Below are 16,972 nucleotides of genomic sequence, written 5' to 3'. Positions count from 1 at the left end.
ACAGCCTAAGAGCTCAGTATCACACACAAGGGGCTACCTTAAAAGAATTCCAAGTACCTTATTTTAATTTCTTGACATGGTAAAAGTTTACATACTTTCATCTGGCAAAGAGAGCCGAACAAATTAAAAGGAATCAATACAAAGAAACACAAGGGGAAGTGCTGCTCCCAGACAGCAGCTAGAACGCAGTTGGTTTGTTACTGAATATTTATTAGCGGGAAGACTAAGAGTTGACTTACTACAAACAACAACAGAAGAGTCTATAGCAAGGGCCAGCGGCCCTCCACACTCTGGGCAAATCCCTGGGAAACCAGCAAGAGACAACATGGCTCTTAGATGTGGAAGCAGAAGAAACAAAAACAAAGTAAAAAAAGAAGGGGAGAAAGTTCATTCCATTTGTCACTGTTGTTACAATGAGGTTAACACAACTATTAAGGCTACTGCACAATAAGAATATACAGGTGTAACAGCGAGACCCAGGAAACAGCGAGGTTCCTGAAACAAATGATTTAACGTTCCCTGAATAGGGGACTTAAGTAGAAATACTATAAATAAGAAAATTCTGGAGCCTGCAGCGTTATGGGCCCACTTGCCACACAAAAAAACTGACGCAACACAACCAGTCATTTCCAAAGGGGTTTGTAATGGACCATGAAACGTTCCGGCAGCTTAGGGGAGTCAACGGGCACACAAGCATGCCCTTTGCAGGGGAAAGACTACAAGGTCTGCCACGGTACCAGGTGGGTATCGGCCACCCTCACCCCCAAGCCCCAGCTGTCGCAGTGGGCCTGCTCTGCCCAGGCAGCGGGGAGCACTGCCAGGAGACAGCAGGTCTCAGTCTGACCATGTGCGGAAACTATCAGGACTTTAGTATCGGACCTCCGGCCCCTCCCTTCTTTCAGCCTGGGCAAAAGCATCTCATGCTGAAGGGGCACTAGGACATATGTGAAGTAACATTGGTGGTAGCCAAGAAAGTGGCTCTAGTCAAATCGCAAACAGGAGCACAAGTCACCTGAGCTCATGACCAGCCAGGACAGCAACCAGGCCTAGTTTTCAAGCACCACCTCGCGCTCTGCACTGATCTAGCCAGAACTGACAAGGCAGAGACAGATGGGGCAGGCTCTGCTGAGTCAGAAGAGAGCCAGAAAAGGAGTGCAGACCGCTCAGCAGCACTGGAGCGTGGCTGCTGCCACCAGCCCAGAAGGGGCAGGTTCCCCTGTCTTTGCAATGGATCACTGCAGAGCACCGGCAGCAGAGGGGCCCAGCTACAGCCAGCAGTGGAGAGCGAGCTTCTCCGCCACTGCACCACCACCTGGGCTTGCTCTCATGCTGAAGACTGTCTGCCCCATTCCCAGAGACCCCAGTGAAGCCTCCAGCCAAGAGATGGGACAGGATAAGGGCTTGGTCTCTAATGTGGTTCCTACTCAGGTAGGAAGAAAGGCATGAAGGAATGTTCCTGCCTGGCTGGTGCTCTCACTCTGCAGTAGCCTCTAGGGCACCCCAAAGCAGCACAGCCTTCTCATTACCAGTTACTAGAGGGAGGGAGAGCTCCTGAGACCTGAACAAAACCAATCACAAAACTAGGTGAGAATTTCTTTAGAGTTTAACTAAGAATGCGATACTATTTCCAGCCAGTTTCCCATCTCGATAGTCACGTAACAAACCAAGGCAATGACGGTCTTTAGTTGACTGAACAGTTCTCAAGTTCAAACGTTGACACTTAATAGAGGGTCTCAGCGTTGCTGCTCCGAGGCCTCTTTATCTTCTCAATGTTTTTAAGGATCATGTCATGCAAAGTGACCTGCAAAAAGGGAGAACAGGACTCAGACAAGAAGGGTGAAGTCATCCAGTGTTCAGCTTTCACAATGAGCACCGGTTAAAACAGCAGCACAGCTCACCTTGGCACTACCCTCAACCCCTGCATGCAGTCACGCACCTAGTTAAGATAAGGGCTTCTTTCAGCCAGACTTTACAGAAGCCACTGCATGTAACACCACAGAGAGACTTCTTTACAGACCCCAGGAATGGCTTACACTGCATGAAGAGTTTAGGATCACAGGTTCGCACAGAGGTGGAAGGAATATTTTGTGCTAGACTCCTGTGAACACTCAGTTGGAAACACCTGCACCTCTAGGAGGTGGTGGAGGGGCAACAATCAGCTCTTCTCGTTAGAGCTGGAGTGGGGACAAGAGGCTTCTTGCCAGGACTAGGCGTGCTCACAGGGAAAGGGGGGAGCAGCAGCAGAATCAAAAGGGCTCTCCACTGCTGTGCAAGGAGCCAGTGCGAGCTCTGTTTTTTCACTTACATATTGATTCCTCAGCTCTGAAATGATCAGGCGCAGACTAATGTACTCCTTCTCATCGATCTCTGTCACTGTGCGGCGGTAGTCCTCCTACAGAGAGCAGACGCATAGCTGAGCAGCCTGAGCTCAGCTGTGCCTCCCATACACCAAGTGAAGATCCTACCTTTTACAAAGGAATCCCCCCTTCAGCTTGCTCTCCTCTAATGCAGATGTCCTGCATCCTTGTACGATCCCCTGTTTTCCCCCCCAGGACCCTCAGCTCAAAAAGGACAGAGATGAAGCAGCCCAGAGAGTCCCAAAAAGCAGCAGCACGTAACATGTAAACCTCCACTTCCCTGTTTACTTACCACATGAGGGTACTTAGCTATTTTGGAAACCAACTTTGCTCTTGTGATATAATATCTGGTAGGAAAAGGGAGAGATCAAAGGTCAGATAAATAGCAGCAAGATTTTTTTTCAGGCCCAAGCTGCCCTAGAAAAGCTGGGGGACCTTCCCCAAGCACTTTACTTTTCCCAAGGGGATTCCAAAAAAGAGGTCTGTTCTTGCACGCCTACCTAGAAATCTGGTCCAGGTAGGATGCTGCCTCACTCTCCACAGTTCGAAGCTCAGCAACTGTTTCCTCCTGCAGGGAAGACAAGGAAGCCATTAGCTTCATGAGACTGCAGCTGGCCTTCAGGGCTCTGAAAGCAACACATCTCAACAGTGCCATGTCAATTTCAGGTTTAGGTTTTAAAACCTAAACCAACCCCATGACTGCAGCTGCTGGATACCATCACATGAAAGATTCAGAGGAACCCGAGAGATCCATGTCCCTGAAGCACAGCTCCCTCCTACAGCAGGGCACAGAGCCAGTAGTGCCTTACCTGAATAGAAACACCAAAGTTGTTTCCATCTTCTATCCTGGGGATGAGAAGCTGCACCCACATTTTGACCTGTGGTGGAGCAATCACAACACTGATCAATGCCAACATCTCCACAGAGACCTCTCTCAAAAGTTTTACCAAAAGCCCGCCAGGACCCTGCCTTTGCCATGCAGTTCATGATAAACTCCTGCAGGTCCTTCACGCTCATGCAACACTTCTGAGGAGATCGTTTCCCACATGGCTGGGATGCCACACAAGCCAGCACAAGCACAGCTTCTCATGGGAAGCTCTCCTGACTGTGCCACAGAAGCTCGCAGCAGGGGTCTGTGACTGTGCAAAAGGAGGTGAAGAAAAGCCTCAAGTAAGGAGTTGGTATAACAGACATTATCCTCCTTCAGGAGGTGAACTGCAGAGCTCCTCGAGGACTCGGAAAAACATTATTTCCCTACACCTAACTCCTAGCCACTTTTAGACGCTGCAGTACGAATCCTGCCTTTCCTCATCTACAGAATACAGAGGAGCCTGCTCCTTCTACTCAGAGCAGCTTTGCCTCTCCAGGAGCAAGAGCATCCTACTGTCTCCACTTGCTCCAGCGCTCATACCCACCGTATTACACTTCTCAATAAGCAGCCTGATTTCTGGTTTCACTTTCTCAATGATGTCCACCAACTGCTGGTTGCTCTTCAGCATCCCATTGGGCATCACAAACACTTTGGTACCTAGCGGCAGAGGACAAAAACACCTCGCATCAGCGACACGTAGGAACAGCTGCGCCAGAGGATCAGACTGAAGGTCCACCTGAGCGTCTTATCTCCCGCAAAGGCTAGTAGTGGACACTGAGCCAGGCTATAGCTAACCTGTGGGGAAGGGGAAATTTGACATGGGATAACAGCAGTTACCACAAAGGAAGGAAGGAAAAGAGAAAACACGGAGCGGAGATGAGAGCTGAAGAACTCTAGGCTGCTGAGGCTGGGCACAAAGGATTTTCCTGATGCACGTGTATGAGCTGTTTCTTTCTGCCTCAGCTTAATCCAAAGCCTGGTATCTTCCTCCAGACAAGGAGAGCTTTCAGTACAGAGCCACAGGGAGATCAGCTGCCTCTGTCAGCAGGCCAAGCTCAAGCCAGTACTACTTATGTCTATCAGAGTAGTCCTAATTATGCTTCTAAGAGCTGGAACCTGACTCCTCCACAACAGAACATCCATAGCTCAGGCTCCGAGAGGTTGTGGGGAGAGGCCTGCGTGAGCAGCAGCTGCTGTCAGGACAGGGGAAGTGGGGTTCACGTGACTTCATATCCCTAAGGCATGGTGCACTGGTTCAGGGGGCAGGCAGCAACACAAGAGACTTGGGGACTCTTACCCTGAAAGGTCTCTTCGCGGTCTTCCAGCTTCCTCTTTTTCATATTTGGCTAAAATATACAAAATGTTTTACTCACAAACTAGTCGTAAGCTTTAACAGTGTTGCAAAGGAAATAAGGAAAACTTTAGAGCCTCTGCCACGCTCCTGGTTTCTAAGCATCCTTCTTTAAAAACAAAGGAGGACTGCAGAGCACAGCATTACCTCCAGCAGACTTCCAAGGCCTGAGAGACCAATTCCTAAAAGCCTTTGGGAGAGCCATAGCCTGTTATTAAATAAGAATATCCTACTCCAGCACAGAGCAAGCCATGCAGCTTTAATTAACAGAAGTAGGGATCACAGCCAAGAGAGTAACCTTACCCCGTCCAGTCCATCATGGCTGTTCGTGAGAAGAATTGGGTCAGGCACTGGGAGGTTCATGTCCGAATGGATCTGAGTGAGATCATGAATATTCAGGATAGGCTCCTGGAAAATAAAGCGGATTTGTTATTTAATTATGAACTAACAAATTTTGTCACACCAAACACAATGAAAAGACAAAAGATTCAGACCTCCCTCTTATCCAACTATAAAATAAGGATGGATGAAAAAAAAGTCTAACAATAGGCCTGTGACGAGACCTCCCTCCACCCAAGAACAGTGTGCCAGCTCCAGACTGTGATCAAAGCTATCAACTGTCTGCAACGCTGGAGTCCCTGTGAGACTACAGCATCGCGAAGGACAGCCTGAAGTTGCCAAATACGTAAGAAAGATAAATGCGACAATCACGCAAAGAAAACTGAAAAAGGAAGCACCCCCTTCTAGAGCTAACAGCACTCAAATGCATGCAAGCGACTGAGCCACTACTTTGTGTCTTTGTAACGAGATGAAATACAGAAGAAAATACACAGGACGAGACCCGCCACGTCACTTTCAACACGTGGCTTGAAAATGAAAGAGGATACAGAGGACAACATACACCTTACCTTAAGGAACCCATCAAGTTCTAACAGCTTCTTTGGGAAAAAGTTTGCCACCAGGTCTTCAGCCTGAGAGAGAAAGAAAGAACAGACGATGATGTGAAACAACGCCGCGAGGTTCCCACTAGCAGGCAAGAACACTGGGGAAATCAACCGTCCAAAGGCGGGAGACAGGAGAGAACAAAAGTTCTGCCTGCTGCCAACTGTCATGCTAAGCCATGGTGAGAAGATGTCAGGACAGCCATGAGGCTACGTAACCTCACTCCAGTTGGTGACTGATGCCCTGAGCACTGCTAAGCTTCCAGGAGAGGCTCAAATTGCAATCGGGTCTGTCAGAAAGATACGGCCGAACGGCCTCTTTCCCGTCCTATGACGTTCTGGGCCAGCGGCAGAGGGATACTCACCTCGCTCGTGATCCGCTCCCTGAAGGAGTCAACCTGAGGAAGGAAAAAAGCAACAGTTCAGACTCACTCTCAAAAAGCAGGGCTCCGTGCAAGCCAAGCGCTGCGCCCCGCAGCTGTGGAGTTCAGCTACGGCCTGAACGCAGGCTCTCTCCGGGAACAGCTCCCGTCCTCGCAGGAAACGCCCGGGGACTGGAAAAGCCTACAAACACCGAGCGACAGCCGCCCGTCCGCCTCGCCTGCACGGGCCGGACTCGGAAGGACGCTCCGGAAGCGCGAGGGAAGGCGCAGAGCAATGGCGGGGAACGGCGAGCCGAGCGGCTCCCGCCGGGCCGGCCGCGGCACGGGGCGCGGGGAGGAAGAGCCACCGGGCCGCACACGGCCAGCCCGCGCCGGGGCCAGGGGCCACCCTTCGCCAGGGAGCCGGCCGCCCGGGGGGCGGCCGCGGGGCAGCCCCGTCCCCGCCCTCCCGGCGCTCCTGCGGGGGCAGGAGCCCGGCGGTTGGACCGCGCGGGCGGGCGGGCGGGCCGCAGCTCGGCGGCCGCCGCCACGACCAACGGCCGGGGCGAAACGGCCGGGCGGCGCCCCGGGGCGGCCCCGAGCCCGCCCCGCCCCGAGGCCCGGCCCGGGCCGGGCCAGCCCGACGGGGCCGCGAGGCGACGGGCCGCCGAGGCGGCGGCGGCGGCGGCGGCGGCGGCGGGGCAGGGCGGGCCGCGCGGAGGGCGCACCTTGAGCTTCACCTCCGGGTCCACCTTGAGCAGCGAGGCCATGGCGGCGGCGGGCGGGTCCGGGTCTCGCTCTGGCGCGGGGCCGCGCTGCCGCCTGCCCCACCACCGGCGTCGCCGCCACCGGAACTGACCTCACGCGGCGCGCCCGCCAATGCCGCGCGCGCCCCGCCGCCCGCGTGACCCTCCCGCCGCGCGCACGCGCCGCCGGGGTCCTGGCCGCTCACACGGCCGGCCGGGGCGGGGCGGAGAGAAAATGGCCGCCGCGGCCCCTACACCCCTGCCAGGACCGTGCCCTGCCGCTCGCGTCACATCCGTCGCGCGGCGATGGCGGAGCGGAGCCCGGCGGCGCGGCGGGGCTGAGCGGCGGCATGGAGGGGAGCCGGCCGCCCGCCTGCACCACGCAGGTCAGCTTCGTCTGCCAGCGCTGCAGCCAGCCGCTGAAGCTCGACACCTCCTTCAAGATCCTCGACCGCCTCACCATCCAGGAGCTCACCGGTACCGGCGGGGCGGGGGGGCGGGGGCCCGGCACCGGGGCGGGGGGGCCCAGGCCCGGACCCGGGTGACGCCTCCTCTCCCTCAGCCCCGCTGCTGTCCGCCGCCCCTGCCCGGCCCGGGGACGCGCACGAAGAGGAGAGCGCCCTGACGGAGGTATGGCGGGAGCGGGCGCGGCAGCGGGCTCCCCAGCACCCTCCCCCCGGCCCCGGCGCCGGTGACCGCGTCCCCTTCCCCCGCAGGAAGCCTTCGCCGAGAACCGGCAGGATGGCGTCTCCAGGAGGTTCATCCCGCCAGCCAGGTACGGCCGCCGCCGCGCTCCCGCCAGGCCGAGCCGGCGCCGAGGGGCTGCCCGGGGAAGGGTCCCCCCTCCCCGCCCCGCGGGGCACCGCCGCTGCCGGCAGAGCGCTCCTCAGCGCTGCACGTCGCGACCCGTTTGCGTGACCCCCTTAGACCTTCCCCCGAGGGATCCCCCTCCGCGGGCGGCCGGTGCAGCACGTAAACGCACGATATTTGGGACGCTGGTTATTAGCTGCGGGTTAACCCCAAGGGCTGTCCCCATAGAGCTCCTCTCAAACGCAGGCTCCCCCGCCCGTCTGCAAGTACGTCTTGCGTGTTCTTCCTTTCCGACTCTTGAGCTAGTCTCAAATTGAAGTCTAGCGCTAGACCCGGCTCCCCGAGGCCCTCGGCACTCAACTCTCAATAAAATTCTTTCCAAGAATGATGTCAACAGAAAGCGCCAACAGTTTCACGCTGATCGGAGAGGCGTCAGATGGTGGCACGATGGAAAACCTCAGCCGGAGACTGAAGGCAAGTTTTACGTGAGCTGGTAAACTCACTAGATGCTCTCCAAGATTAAACTGCAAACTTTCCTGTAGCACTGGCCTCCCAGTATTTTTGTGGGTGAGTAGTTCAGTAAAGCTGGCTTATTTTAAATCAAGATTAGACCTGCAAAAAATACTGTGCCAATTGAAGAAGCACAAGCCCATCTGTTGGAAACCAGCCGGCAGCTGCCCGTGGCTTCACCTGAGCTAATGGTGAGCTCTTCCTGCAGGTCACCGGCGACCTCTTTGACATTATGTCTGGGCAGACAGATGTGGATCACCCTCTGTGTGAGGAATGCACAGACACTCTGCTAGACCAACTAGACACCCAGCTTAACATCACAGAGAACGAGTGCCAGAACTACAAGTGAGTGATCTGCAGGTGATCTGAGACCGAGTTGCTTTAGCTTGAAGCCTAGGGAAAGAATACAGCCTTGATCCAGCTTTCTGTGATCAGTAAGAGACGTCCCTGAGTTCAGCGCTTGGGGTTTTCTTTGTCTGAATGAGATGAAAAATTTTGAGGGTCCTGTGGTACGCAGCTTCGCCAGCTGAAGTCTGTGAGCCCATTGGAATGACTGATACCACCTGCCTGCAGCGCCTGCGTGGCAGCATTCATGCGCAATCAAGGGCTTCACAGAGATGGTTACTGACAGGCAGCAACAGACCCCGGGTCACCATCTCGCTCCCCTGTTCTCCTGGGTGTGTTCCTGACTCACAGTGCAGGATCAACACGGAGAGCTTGGGATTAATGAGAGGTGCATGTGAGATCAGAGCCCCTGTTTGCATTTCTGCTCACGCCCACAGGCTGTCGCGGAACCGGGGACTGTTGGCGGGGTGTTTCCCAGGATCCCTGTTTTGGTAATCCTGTCACTCTCCTTTAGGAGATGTCTGGAGATACTGGAACAAATGAACGAGGATGATAAGGAGAAACTGCAAACAGAACTGAAAGAACTTGCACTGGAGGAAGAGCAACTGATTCAGGAGCTAGAGGACGTTGAGAAGAACCGCAAGATTGTGGCTGAAGACTTCGAGAGAGTCAGAGCAGAGGCAGAGCGGCTGGAGCAGGAAGAAGCTCAGTGAGTGAACTACAACTGCAGGTTATGCCTGGGTTTTTAGGTAACAGATAAATGAGATTATAATGTGGAGAAACCTGTAAATAATGCCCAAATATGAGTGGCTTGTTCTTTGCAAAATTGAAGGTGGCTAGACCAAAGAAACCTAGTATACCGTGTGAGCAATCACTTCTCTGTAAAAGGCTGCACTTAGCAGTTCTCGACTTGCTTTTATTAAAAGGTATCAGAAAGAATACTGTGAATTCAAGAGGCAACAATTGGAGCTAGATGATGAGCTGAAAAGTGTGGACAACCAAATGCGCTATGCCCAGATGCAGTTGGATAAATTAAAGAAAACCAACGTGTTCAATGCAACCTTTCACATCTGGTAACGTAGACGCTGGAATGTTGCGTTAGTTTGCTAAGAATCTGCAACGTAGGGCCGTTAAAGTAATACTGTGTTTGAGAGGAAAGGTGCTAGTCAAGTTATAGTTAGCCCACAACAAAGTAACTGGTCACGGCTCCCAACAGCATCAGCTGAGAGAGGTTTGTGACGCTGTGCAGATGTCAGAGTAGACTGTGAAATGGCTCTGTCACTAACCCTGTTAACAAACTGGGACCTACTCTGCTAGCCAATAGTAATGCTCTAATGTCAGGCGTTACAGAACAGGTAGCTCAGGGGGTTTGGGTGTTTGGTTGGGGATTTTTGTTGTGGGTTTTTTTTTTTTTTTTTAATTAACTCTGTCATAAGAAGAGAACAAGTGGTTGGTATTTATATATGCTTTTTAACTAGAGCCCCCAAACCCTCCTTTTGCTTGGTTAGCAGTGTGCATTCTGTAACTGTTAGGTTTGCATGCTAGAAGCTGTTCCTGCCCCAGTGTGCTTATTTATAATTCCTCTTATCGCAGGCACAGTGGTCAGTTTGGCACGATAAATAACTTCAGACTTGGCCGTCTCCCCAGCGTTCCTGTAGAATGGAATGAGATCAATGCTGCCTGGGGGCAGACTGTGCTGTTGCTACATGCCCTTGCTAACAAAATGGGCCTGAAGTTTCAAAGGTATATGCAATATAATACACATTTCATTTATGGCTCAGATAAAGGCAGTTAGACTCACCTGCCTCTGAATCGTATCTCCTTTCAGATACCGTCTTGTACCATATGGCAACCACTCGTATTTAGAGTCCCTCACAGACAAATCAAAGGTAAGAGATCCTACACAAATTGGAGGACACTGACCTTGAATGCCATAGTGCCCTGGTCACGCTGGGGGATGCAGAAGACAAGCTCAGCTCTTTATGAATTTATGGTACAGGAGAGCTAGCTGCCCTGACTTCTCCAACATAATAATCTCACTCCATATCCTATATCAAGCCACTCATTCTGCTGTCCAGTAGCATTAAAACCAACAGGACTCTTGAACTCTACACTGCAGCTGGCCAGAGGAAGATAGCATGATTTGGGATGATTGTTGGTGATTAGGAACCCAAGCCTGCATGCGGTAGGCACTTACCACAAAACAAGTCACGCTTATGTGCCACAAACCGTTTCTAAGCATCCTATGACAAAGTTAAGCCTCGCACAACACTGAAGAGCTGCAGTGACCATATTTAAAATGGAGTGCCTCGGGTGCCTGAAATGAATCTCTTTTCCAGGAGCTCCCCTTGTACTGTTCTGGAGGCCTAAGGTTCTTCTGGGACAATAAGTTTGATCATGCAATGGTGGCTTTCCTGGACTGTGTGCAGCAATTTAAAGAGGAAGTGGAAAAAGGCGAAACTCGGTTTTGCTTGCCGTATAGGTGAGTGTTGCTATGTAACATGTCAAATTAACACCTCATACGCTGTCCCAAACAGCGCTAACTGACCTCTGGACTAGTCTACAGCACTGCTTGCTGTTTCAGTCCTGTCTTTCTGGAATCATCCAGTGTTCTTTATAATATGCAGGATTACCACATTTGCTCTTAGTTTAACTGAAATCTAAAACTAGTTCCTCAGGTGAAGACCTGAGGCTTGCTAGATTTCCTTTAAAAACAAAGTATTCTTACACAGAATAATATGAATGTCAGATTTCAATTTTAGTACTTGACATCATACTGAGATTAAACGCTTGCAATAGTAATGCACTAATAAAACTTTGTGTGTGATACAGGATGGACGTGGAGAAAGGAAAGATTGAAGATACAGGTGGCAGTGGTGGATCTTACTCTATTAAAACACAATTTAACTCTGAGGAGCAATGGACAAAAGCACTAAAATTCATGTTAACTAACCTGAAGTGGGGTCTTGCCTGGGTCTCATCCCAATTCTATAACAAGTAACCGTGTAAAGAACTTGTCCTGGCAGCTGTAGAGTGTCTGCATTTCATTGGAGAAAGTCAAATTAAGATGTCTCTTAATATTAACCAGTACAAAATGTTTACAATACCAAAAATCCACAAGACACTTTATTTAGAATACCATTATTACAAGTAGTATATAGAAAAGCAATATGTAAAGTTATATCATTGAGCTGAACAGAATAAAAAAAAATTAGCTATTAAATAGATGCTAAACTGGTACTTTTGGGGTTTGTAGATACCCGTATAAATTACTGTTGAACTTCAAAACACCAGTGAGTTTGATACAACTCTGTTACAGCTTAACACACAGGTTAGAAAAACAAAATGTTACAAACGCAGGGAATAACAAGGAAGAACTCACTGAAGCTCTGCTTGGTCATTAAAGAGTAACTACAGTTTGAAATAAAGTATTTTCTAAGTCATATCAGCACTTCTGTGTGTCACTAACTTAAGGTTTGATCCTGTTTAGAATACTGTTAGCTATGACAGTTCTTGCAGCCTGTTCTTGCACAGAGATGCACTGAATAAATAATAAAACACTATTCTACACAAAGAGTGCTTTCATCTAGCATATGCCAGGCACAGCATAAACAGCCCCAGGCACTTACAGGGACACGCTGAACAGGCACCTGCTGTCACAACAATTGCATTGCTTTCAAAACTGGTGGGATTCTGTCCTTTTCACAGCACTGGTCAACTAGCTGGCTGTCACAAGGTAAGAGCAAACAGGCTCTGAGCCCTGGCAAAGAGGGAACACAGTAACAAGCAGCCTGGCTGCAGCAGGCTGCCCGACACAGTAATTTCTTAAAAAGCAGTAAGCAGAGAAAGAAAGTACAGCCCTGTTTGTAATGACTGAGCGTGCGAGCTGCTTCTAGCCAAACTGATTACCAAGCAGAATACCACGCACATTAACGCCTTTTCAAAACATGACACTTCTTAGAGTTATCTCTTTATTCAAAGGAAACTTCTATTCATAACTTAGAAGATGTAGCCCTTACAATAATTTTTTTGGTGCTGAAAGAGGTATTTCTAAGTGCTGCTTTCCTCCTATGTGCCTCCCATCACAGCACTAGTGCATTGCCTGAAAGGACGAGCTTTTCTAGTTAACGCGTAACATACAAAATGTTACAGAACACCTGCTGTTCAAAACTGAAAGTAAACCCAAATTGCATTGGGTTCCCTGTGCAGTATTGCAGAAGGTGGACTATTACCAGCAGCGTAACAGTTTGCTACTGATATGCTAGCAACTGGCTGTAGGAGATGATAGTTCTATTTAAGACGCGTAATTTTGTTCTCTGGAGCTTTTGTTCCACAGTTCCTATAGCGCTGCTTTGGAGTGGTACTGCCAATGATGTGTTTCAGTACTGCGTAAGAAAATTCTAAGATACTTTGTGAAGTAATGCCAGTGATACAGTTTAAATGCTCCACAACCTTAAAAAAAACAAACAACAACTTACAGTGCCTTAAGAGACATTAGTTTACAGACATACGTCTTCATCCTCCAAATCTAATGAGAATAATAGTGCTCCATGGGTGCACTTCAACAAAAGTTGAAGCCTCTCAGTATGTTTTTTTATTTGGTTGGTTTTTTGTTTACTTGCTTGCTTTGCGGTGGGTTTTTTCTGTTTTGTTTTTTTTTTAATTTAATTGCTTCTACTAAAGAAGTAAAATGAAAAAGCTACTATCTGTAATAGGTTATTTGTTACAGTATTCAGTAGCAGTTTGGGCAGAAAGTTGTCCCATGGGATTGCTTCTCCAGCTGTCAATGAAACGATGTCTGTGGGGATTTGTTCTGGCTATAAAGAAGCTGAAGCGTGAGGATACGCTCACACTAGCGCAAGCACAAGCCTTCCTGCGGAATTGCCCGTATACCCTCGTAACACTTTTACAAAAGTACACACGCTTCCTGCTAAAAAACCTGAAAGGTGTCACCTCCCTCATGCTATTCCCAGTAGAGTCCACCTGTCTTCTTGCTATGCTTAAACATATAAACAACCTTCGCATTTTTTTCATGTAGAGCCAATGCGTTTAGAAGTGACTGTACCTGCTTCCAATGCCCAGGGTTTAGTATGAACACACTTGTGCTGATGATTCCAACAGCCAAGAGCATGAAATCTTCCTTTACTGTCAAAAACTTTGCTCTGCAGAATTAAAAGCATCTTCTGGTGTAAAATGATGCTAGCGTTAAGTTCAAAAGCACCTACTTCTGTAATCACTGTACAGCCTACAGACGTGTTAGCTTATTCGGCCTTTCAGTCCAAATAAAGCCTGATACTTTTAACTTTAACTGGCAGTGCTAAAGCACCACGATTTCTACTAAAGATTTCTACAATTAAGTTATACACTTTCCTAGCTTGCCCCTAAAGCAAATGTGGTGAAGCATGTTGCTTTGAACTGGTATATTAAGATCAATAAAGCTGAAAGCCCCCCAAATTAAAATTTTTTCAAACATGCCCAAAAAATGGCATAATGGGAATTATGCTACTATTTCTTAGGTTTTTTTAGGGTTTTAATTTCAAATAGTTATTTTAAGCAATAGTCACGCAAGCTACTTACACCTGCAGTTTGCTCGGTGTTGAATTTTCAATGGCAATCTTCAACAAAGTGTCATAGATGGTATCTCTTGTAAGATAGGAGAAGTCTAGTAGTTGCATACACATCTGATGTAATGGTTTTGCAGGAAGCAGGCAGCCGTTGTGTCCTAGCACAGAGATCGTACATAATCAGCCATGCATTTTGAGTCATTAAACTGAATTAGAAAGAAGTGCTAGTTACTGTTAAGCGAGGGATGAAGATTTCTGGTGACAACTGCCCTTTGTTTCTGAATGCCACAGGCCTTCTCATGCCATAGGCTTTCTCAATCTCAGTATAATTTCACTCATTCTGAAATTGAGGTTGTCAGACCTGGGCCAAAAAAATGGCAAGTCATTGGAGAAAATGTGGCCTTACACTAGGTTTTGGGGGTTTTACACTCTTAATCTTTTACTGAATGAGTCACGACTGGCTGTCCAACAACATTCATCAGATTCTACTAAGGACAAAGTTCTCATCCAAAAAGTAAAGTCCTGGACAATCTGAAATGTTTCACTTGCCATCACAGTATGCAAAAAACTGTAGTACGAGACATTTTGGTTCAGATCAGTAATAGCTCTATTACGCTTTTAAAAAAATTCTTTCCCATTCTGTCCTATTAATACTTTTACCTAAAACCTCTAAAAGCAATTCCACGTAAGCCAAAGGAGTTGACATGTTGATCTGGAAGTGCAGAGTTTTTAAAACAGCAAGCTCTGACTCAAGCAATTCCTGTTTAGTGTATGAGTATTTTAAGGATTGCAGGAATTTTAAAGCTGTGTCACTGTTAACTATCTGAAGAGGAAAAAAAAAGACAAGTTATTTTCTAGGCAAGAAGGCACTTGCTAAGAACAAAGGACTTTCTTGTTTTACTCCTCCCACTGAATTTAAGCATAAGCCACTGCAGTGGTGATGCTGCCCACTAACCCAGTTCTCTAACTTGTCTTTTAAGCTGGCAGGAGAAATCCAGCTCGGACCTTCTTTCCTGCAGGTTTCCTCTACTCCACAAACCTTCCCCAGACAGGGGTGAACCCTCTGTAGCCATACAATTTTCGACAACCACAGGCCCAGTTTTCCCACTACCTGTACTTTTTTCCCCTAGTACTGGGAACATTTCCTGACAAATTGTTATTTGATGAGTGACAACTAACGTGCCCTAAATGGAAGGGATTTAGGTGTCCAATATCCTTTGCATTTCATTATCGCTATTGTCTTTCAAAGAGGAAATCTATTTTTTAAGAGAAATTAATATACTACATAATTTACTACACTGCTAAAAAATGGTATAAGAAAAGGTTTAGCTAGCTTACATTATAGTGTAAGGAAAGTTTGCTTGCAAGCTGGATGCACGAAACAAGTCGCAGGACAAACGTGTTGTATATCTGATCTTTCAGAGAGCTCCAGCTGCTCCCTTGTCCTTGTTCACGACTTTTAACGTTCTCTCTGGAGGACTTACAGATGTGTTCTAGTTGCTTGATCATAAACCTACAAAACCCACAATTGCTCAGAAAACAGTTCTCTGCTGCTAAGAAAATAAATTCTGCGTGTACTCAGAATATATGGATAGCTATTAATTTGAACTAAATGAGTAAAGAGCCAAAGCTCTAGACATGCAAAAAACATTATGCACAGTTTGAACGAGTGGTATGGAACACACACAGCATAACCACGTGAGAGAAATGAGAAATGCACCAAGCATTCAGGACATTTATTACCTTTCAAGTAACTCCACCGCTTGGTACCTTGCCGATTGGTCCAAGTGCCATTTTTCAGACAAAAGGAATATAAATTCTGCAAAAAAGTGCAACAGTCATTCATTTCAGTCAACTGAAGCTAATCATACGGCTATTAACCACCTCAAGAGTTAGCTGTAGTTGAGGAAAGGAGACTTACCCACGACCTGGGTCTCTTTGAAGCATCCGGCCCGATCCGACAGTTTGCTCAGGTACTGTTCATTTTCCGTGGCCAAATGGATCAACGTATCCTCGATAACCTCAGGAGCGGCCTCGCCGAAGAGGGGGCCTGGGTCACGGCACCGGGATGCCACTTGCGCCTGGGACCCCATCCAGCGGTTCAGCTCAGGAGCCTTAAGGACGACAATTAACTTCGGCAGCACCCCAGCGCTTCGTCACCGCCGGCGGGGAGGGGCCCCGGGGCCCAAGAGGCGCAGCCGGGCAGCCGTGGCCCCTCGGCGGTGAGGCCGCTCCCAGGACGGGGCCGCCACGGCCCCACCTCGGCGCCTTCCTGGTCACGGGGCCCCGGTCGACCAATCAGAGTGCGCCTCCGCCGCGCGCTGGGCCTCACAGCCAACCACTCGACGCCCCGCTCCCGCCGCCGCCGCTGCGCTAGCGAGCCTGAGTCGCCCGCGCCCTTCCGATTGGATGCGCCCTCCCGCCCCGCCCCTTTGCCGGATGTGACGTCGCTGCGCCGTGCGGAAGCGGCGGCGGGGAAGATGGCGGCGCCGGGGGAGCCGGGCGGGGACGCGGCGTTTGCGCGGCGCATCGACCCGGTGCGGGAGCCGGGGCTCAGCCCCGAGCAGCGCCTTTTCATGGCGCAGGTGGAGCGCGCCCAGCGCCAGCGGGCTCTGCAGCGGCGGCTCCGCAGCCGCAACGCGCTGCTGGCGCTCGGCATCGGCGCGGTGGCGTTTGGCATCTGTATCCTCCGGGGCCGGGCCGGGCCGGGGTGGGGCCGGGGGGGGCCGCGCCGGGGCTGCGCCCGCTCTTTTCCTTAACAACCCCCCCAGACGGCTACACCTTCTACTCGGTGTCGCAGGAACGGTTCCTGGATGAGCTGGAGCAGGAGGCGGAGGCGGCGCGGGCGCGGGCCCAGGCGCGGGCCGAGAGCGCAGCGAGCTGAGCACGGAGGGCCCGGCCCAGCCCCGGTAAACCCCGTGAGTGCGCTGCAGCCCCCGCGGGGCAGGACGGGCCTCGAGCACAGGGGATGCGCCTGGCCCTGAGCACGGGGCAGCTGCCTTTACAGGGGTCTGGGCCTGCACGGCGCTCAGTGCACTGGGGTGGCTCCCCTGCAGGCAGGGCTTCCTCCCCTGCAGGCAGCCGCCTTTCTCCTGGAGAGCGGGCAGGGTCTTTG

General features: G+C 50.2%; 3 protein-coding genes across 4 annotated transcripts; 1 reads left to right on the top strand and 2 right to left on the bottom strand.

The window, feature by feature from the left end:
• Nucleotides 1-38: 38 nt before the first annotated feature.
• PSME3 (proteasome activator subunit 3) lies at nucleotides 39-6,767 on the bottom strand. Its single transcript, XM_052785573.1, has 11 exons — nucleotides 6,611-6,767; nucleotides 5,886-5,918; nucleotides 5,488-5,550; nucleotides 4,883-4,987; nucleotides 4,526-4,574; nucleotides 3,773-3,885; nucleotides 3,167-3,235; nucleotides 2,858-2,925; nucleotides 2,650-2,704; nucleotides 2,306-2,392; nucleotides 39-1,801 (listed from the first exon to the last, which is right to left on the bottom strand). Exons 1-11 carry the CDS (start codon nucleotides 6,650-6,652, stop codon nucleotides 1,721-1,723), a joined length of 765 nt encoding a protein of 254 aa, XP_052641533.1. The 5' UTR covers nucleotides 6,653-6,767; the 3' UTR covers nucleotides 39-1,720.
• A 128-nt stretch (nucleotides 6,768-6,895) lies between these two features.
• Nucleotides 6,896-11,736, top strand: BECN1 (beclin 1). The gene is made up of 11 exons (XM_052785565.1): nucleotides 6,896-7,105; nucleotides 7,191-7,258; nucleotides 7,345-7,403; nucleotides 7,822-7,912; nucleotides 8,157-8,293; nucleotides 8,808-9,002; nucleotides 9,220-9,366; nucleotides 9,887-10,036; nucleotides 10,122-10,182; nucleotides 10,633-10,775; nucleotides 11,126-11,736. The coding sequence occupies exons 1-11, from the start codon at nucleotides 6,979-6,981 to the stop codon at nucleotides 11,292-11,294; spliced, it is 1,347 nt and encodes a 448-aa protein (XP_052641525.1). The 5' UTR covers nucleotides 6,896-6,978; the 3' UTR covers nucleotides 11,295-11,736.
• Nucleotides 11,737-11,797: 61 nt separating this feature from the next.
• Nucleotides 11,798-16,438, bottom strand: CNTD1 (cyclin N-terminal domain containing 1). 2 transcript variants are annotated; one of them, XM_052785572.1, is made up of 8 exons: nucleotides 16,118-16,438; nucleotides 15,779-15,971; nucleotides 15,601-15,676; nucleotides 15,196-15,370; nucleotides 14,518-14,680; nucleotides 13,871-14,015; nucleotides 13,359-13,455; nucleotides 11,798-12,745 (listed from the first exon to the last, which is right to left on the bottom strand). In XM_052785572.1, exons 1-8 carry the CDS (start codon nucleotides 16,433-16,435, stop codon nucleotides 12,584-12,586), a joined length of 1,329 nt encoding a protein of 442 aa, XP_052641532.1. In that variant the 5' UTR covers nucleotides 16,436-16,438; the 3' UTR covers nucleotides 11,798-12,583. The 2 variants fall into 2 exon arrangements, with proteins under 2 accessions (XP_052641532.1, XP_052641531.1); XM_052785571.1 differs by lacking the exon at nucleotides 16,118-16,438 and having other exon boundaries at nucleotides 15,786-15,930.
• Between the last annotated feature and the right edge of the window lie 534 nt (nucleotides 16,439-16,972).

Source organism: Harpia harpyja, chromosome 4, assembly GCF_026419915.1.
Source record: "Harpia harpyja isolate bHarHar1 chromosome 4, bHarHar1 primary haplotype, whole genome shotgun sequence".
Lineage (NCBI taxonomy): Eukaryota > Metazoa > Chordata > Aves > Accipitriformes > Accipitridae > Harpia > Harpia harpyja.
The sequence above is the reverse complement of the archived record's forward strand: the minus strand, read 5'-3'. Positions and strand labels throughout refer to the sequence as shown.

Bases quoted from the DNA above. Each gene is read 5' to 3' on its own strand.
- PSME3 (XM_052785573.1), bottom strand. From the start codon at position 6,652: ATGGCCTCGCTGCTCAAGGTGGACCCGGAGGTGAAGCTCAAG. The intron at 3,236-3,772 runs GTGGGTATGAGC...GCTCCACCACAG, and splicing joins TTATTGAGAAGTGTAATACG to GTCAAAATGTGGGTGCAGCT. The intron at 1,802-2,305 runs GTAAGTGAAAAA...CCCTTTTTGCAG, and splicing joins CAGAGCTGAGGAATCAATAT to GTCACTTTGCATGACATGAT.
- BECN1 (XM_052785565.1), top strand. From the start codon at position 6,979: ATGGAGGGGAGCCGGCCGCCCGCCTGCACCACGCAGGTCAGCTTCGTC. The intron at 7,106-7,190 runs GTACCGGCGGGG...CCTCTCCCTCAG, and splicing joins CACCATCCAGGAGCTCACCG to CCCCGCTGCTGTCCGCCGCC. The intron at 10,183-10,632 runs GTAAGAGATCCT...TCTCTTTTCCAG, and splicing joins CCCTCACAGACAAATCAAAG to GAGCTCCCCTTGTACTGTTC.
- CNTD1 (XM_052785572.1), bottom strand. From the start codon at position 16,435: ATGAAAAGGCGCTGCTCGGGGCTGAGCCCCGGCTCCCGCACCGGGTCG. The intron at 14,681-15,195 runs GTAAGCTAGCTA...TTTCCTCTTCAG, and splicing joins AACTTTCCTTACACTATAAT to ATAGTTAACAGTGACACAGC. The intron at 12,746-13,358 runs GTACAGTCACTT...GTTTTTTTTAAG, and splicing joins ACCCTGGGCATTGGAAGCAG to GTTGTGGAGCATTTAAACTG.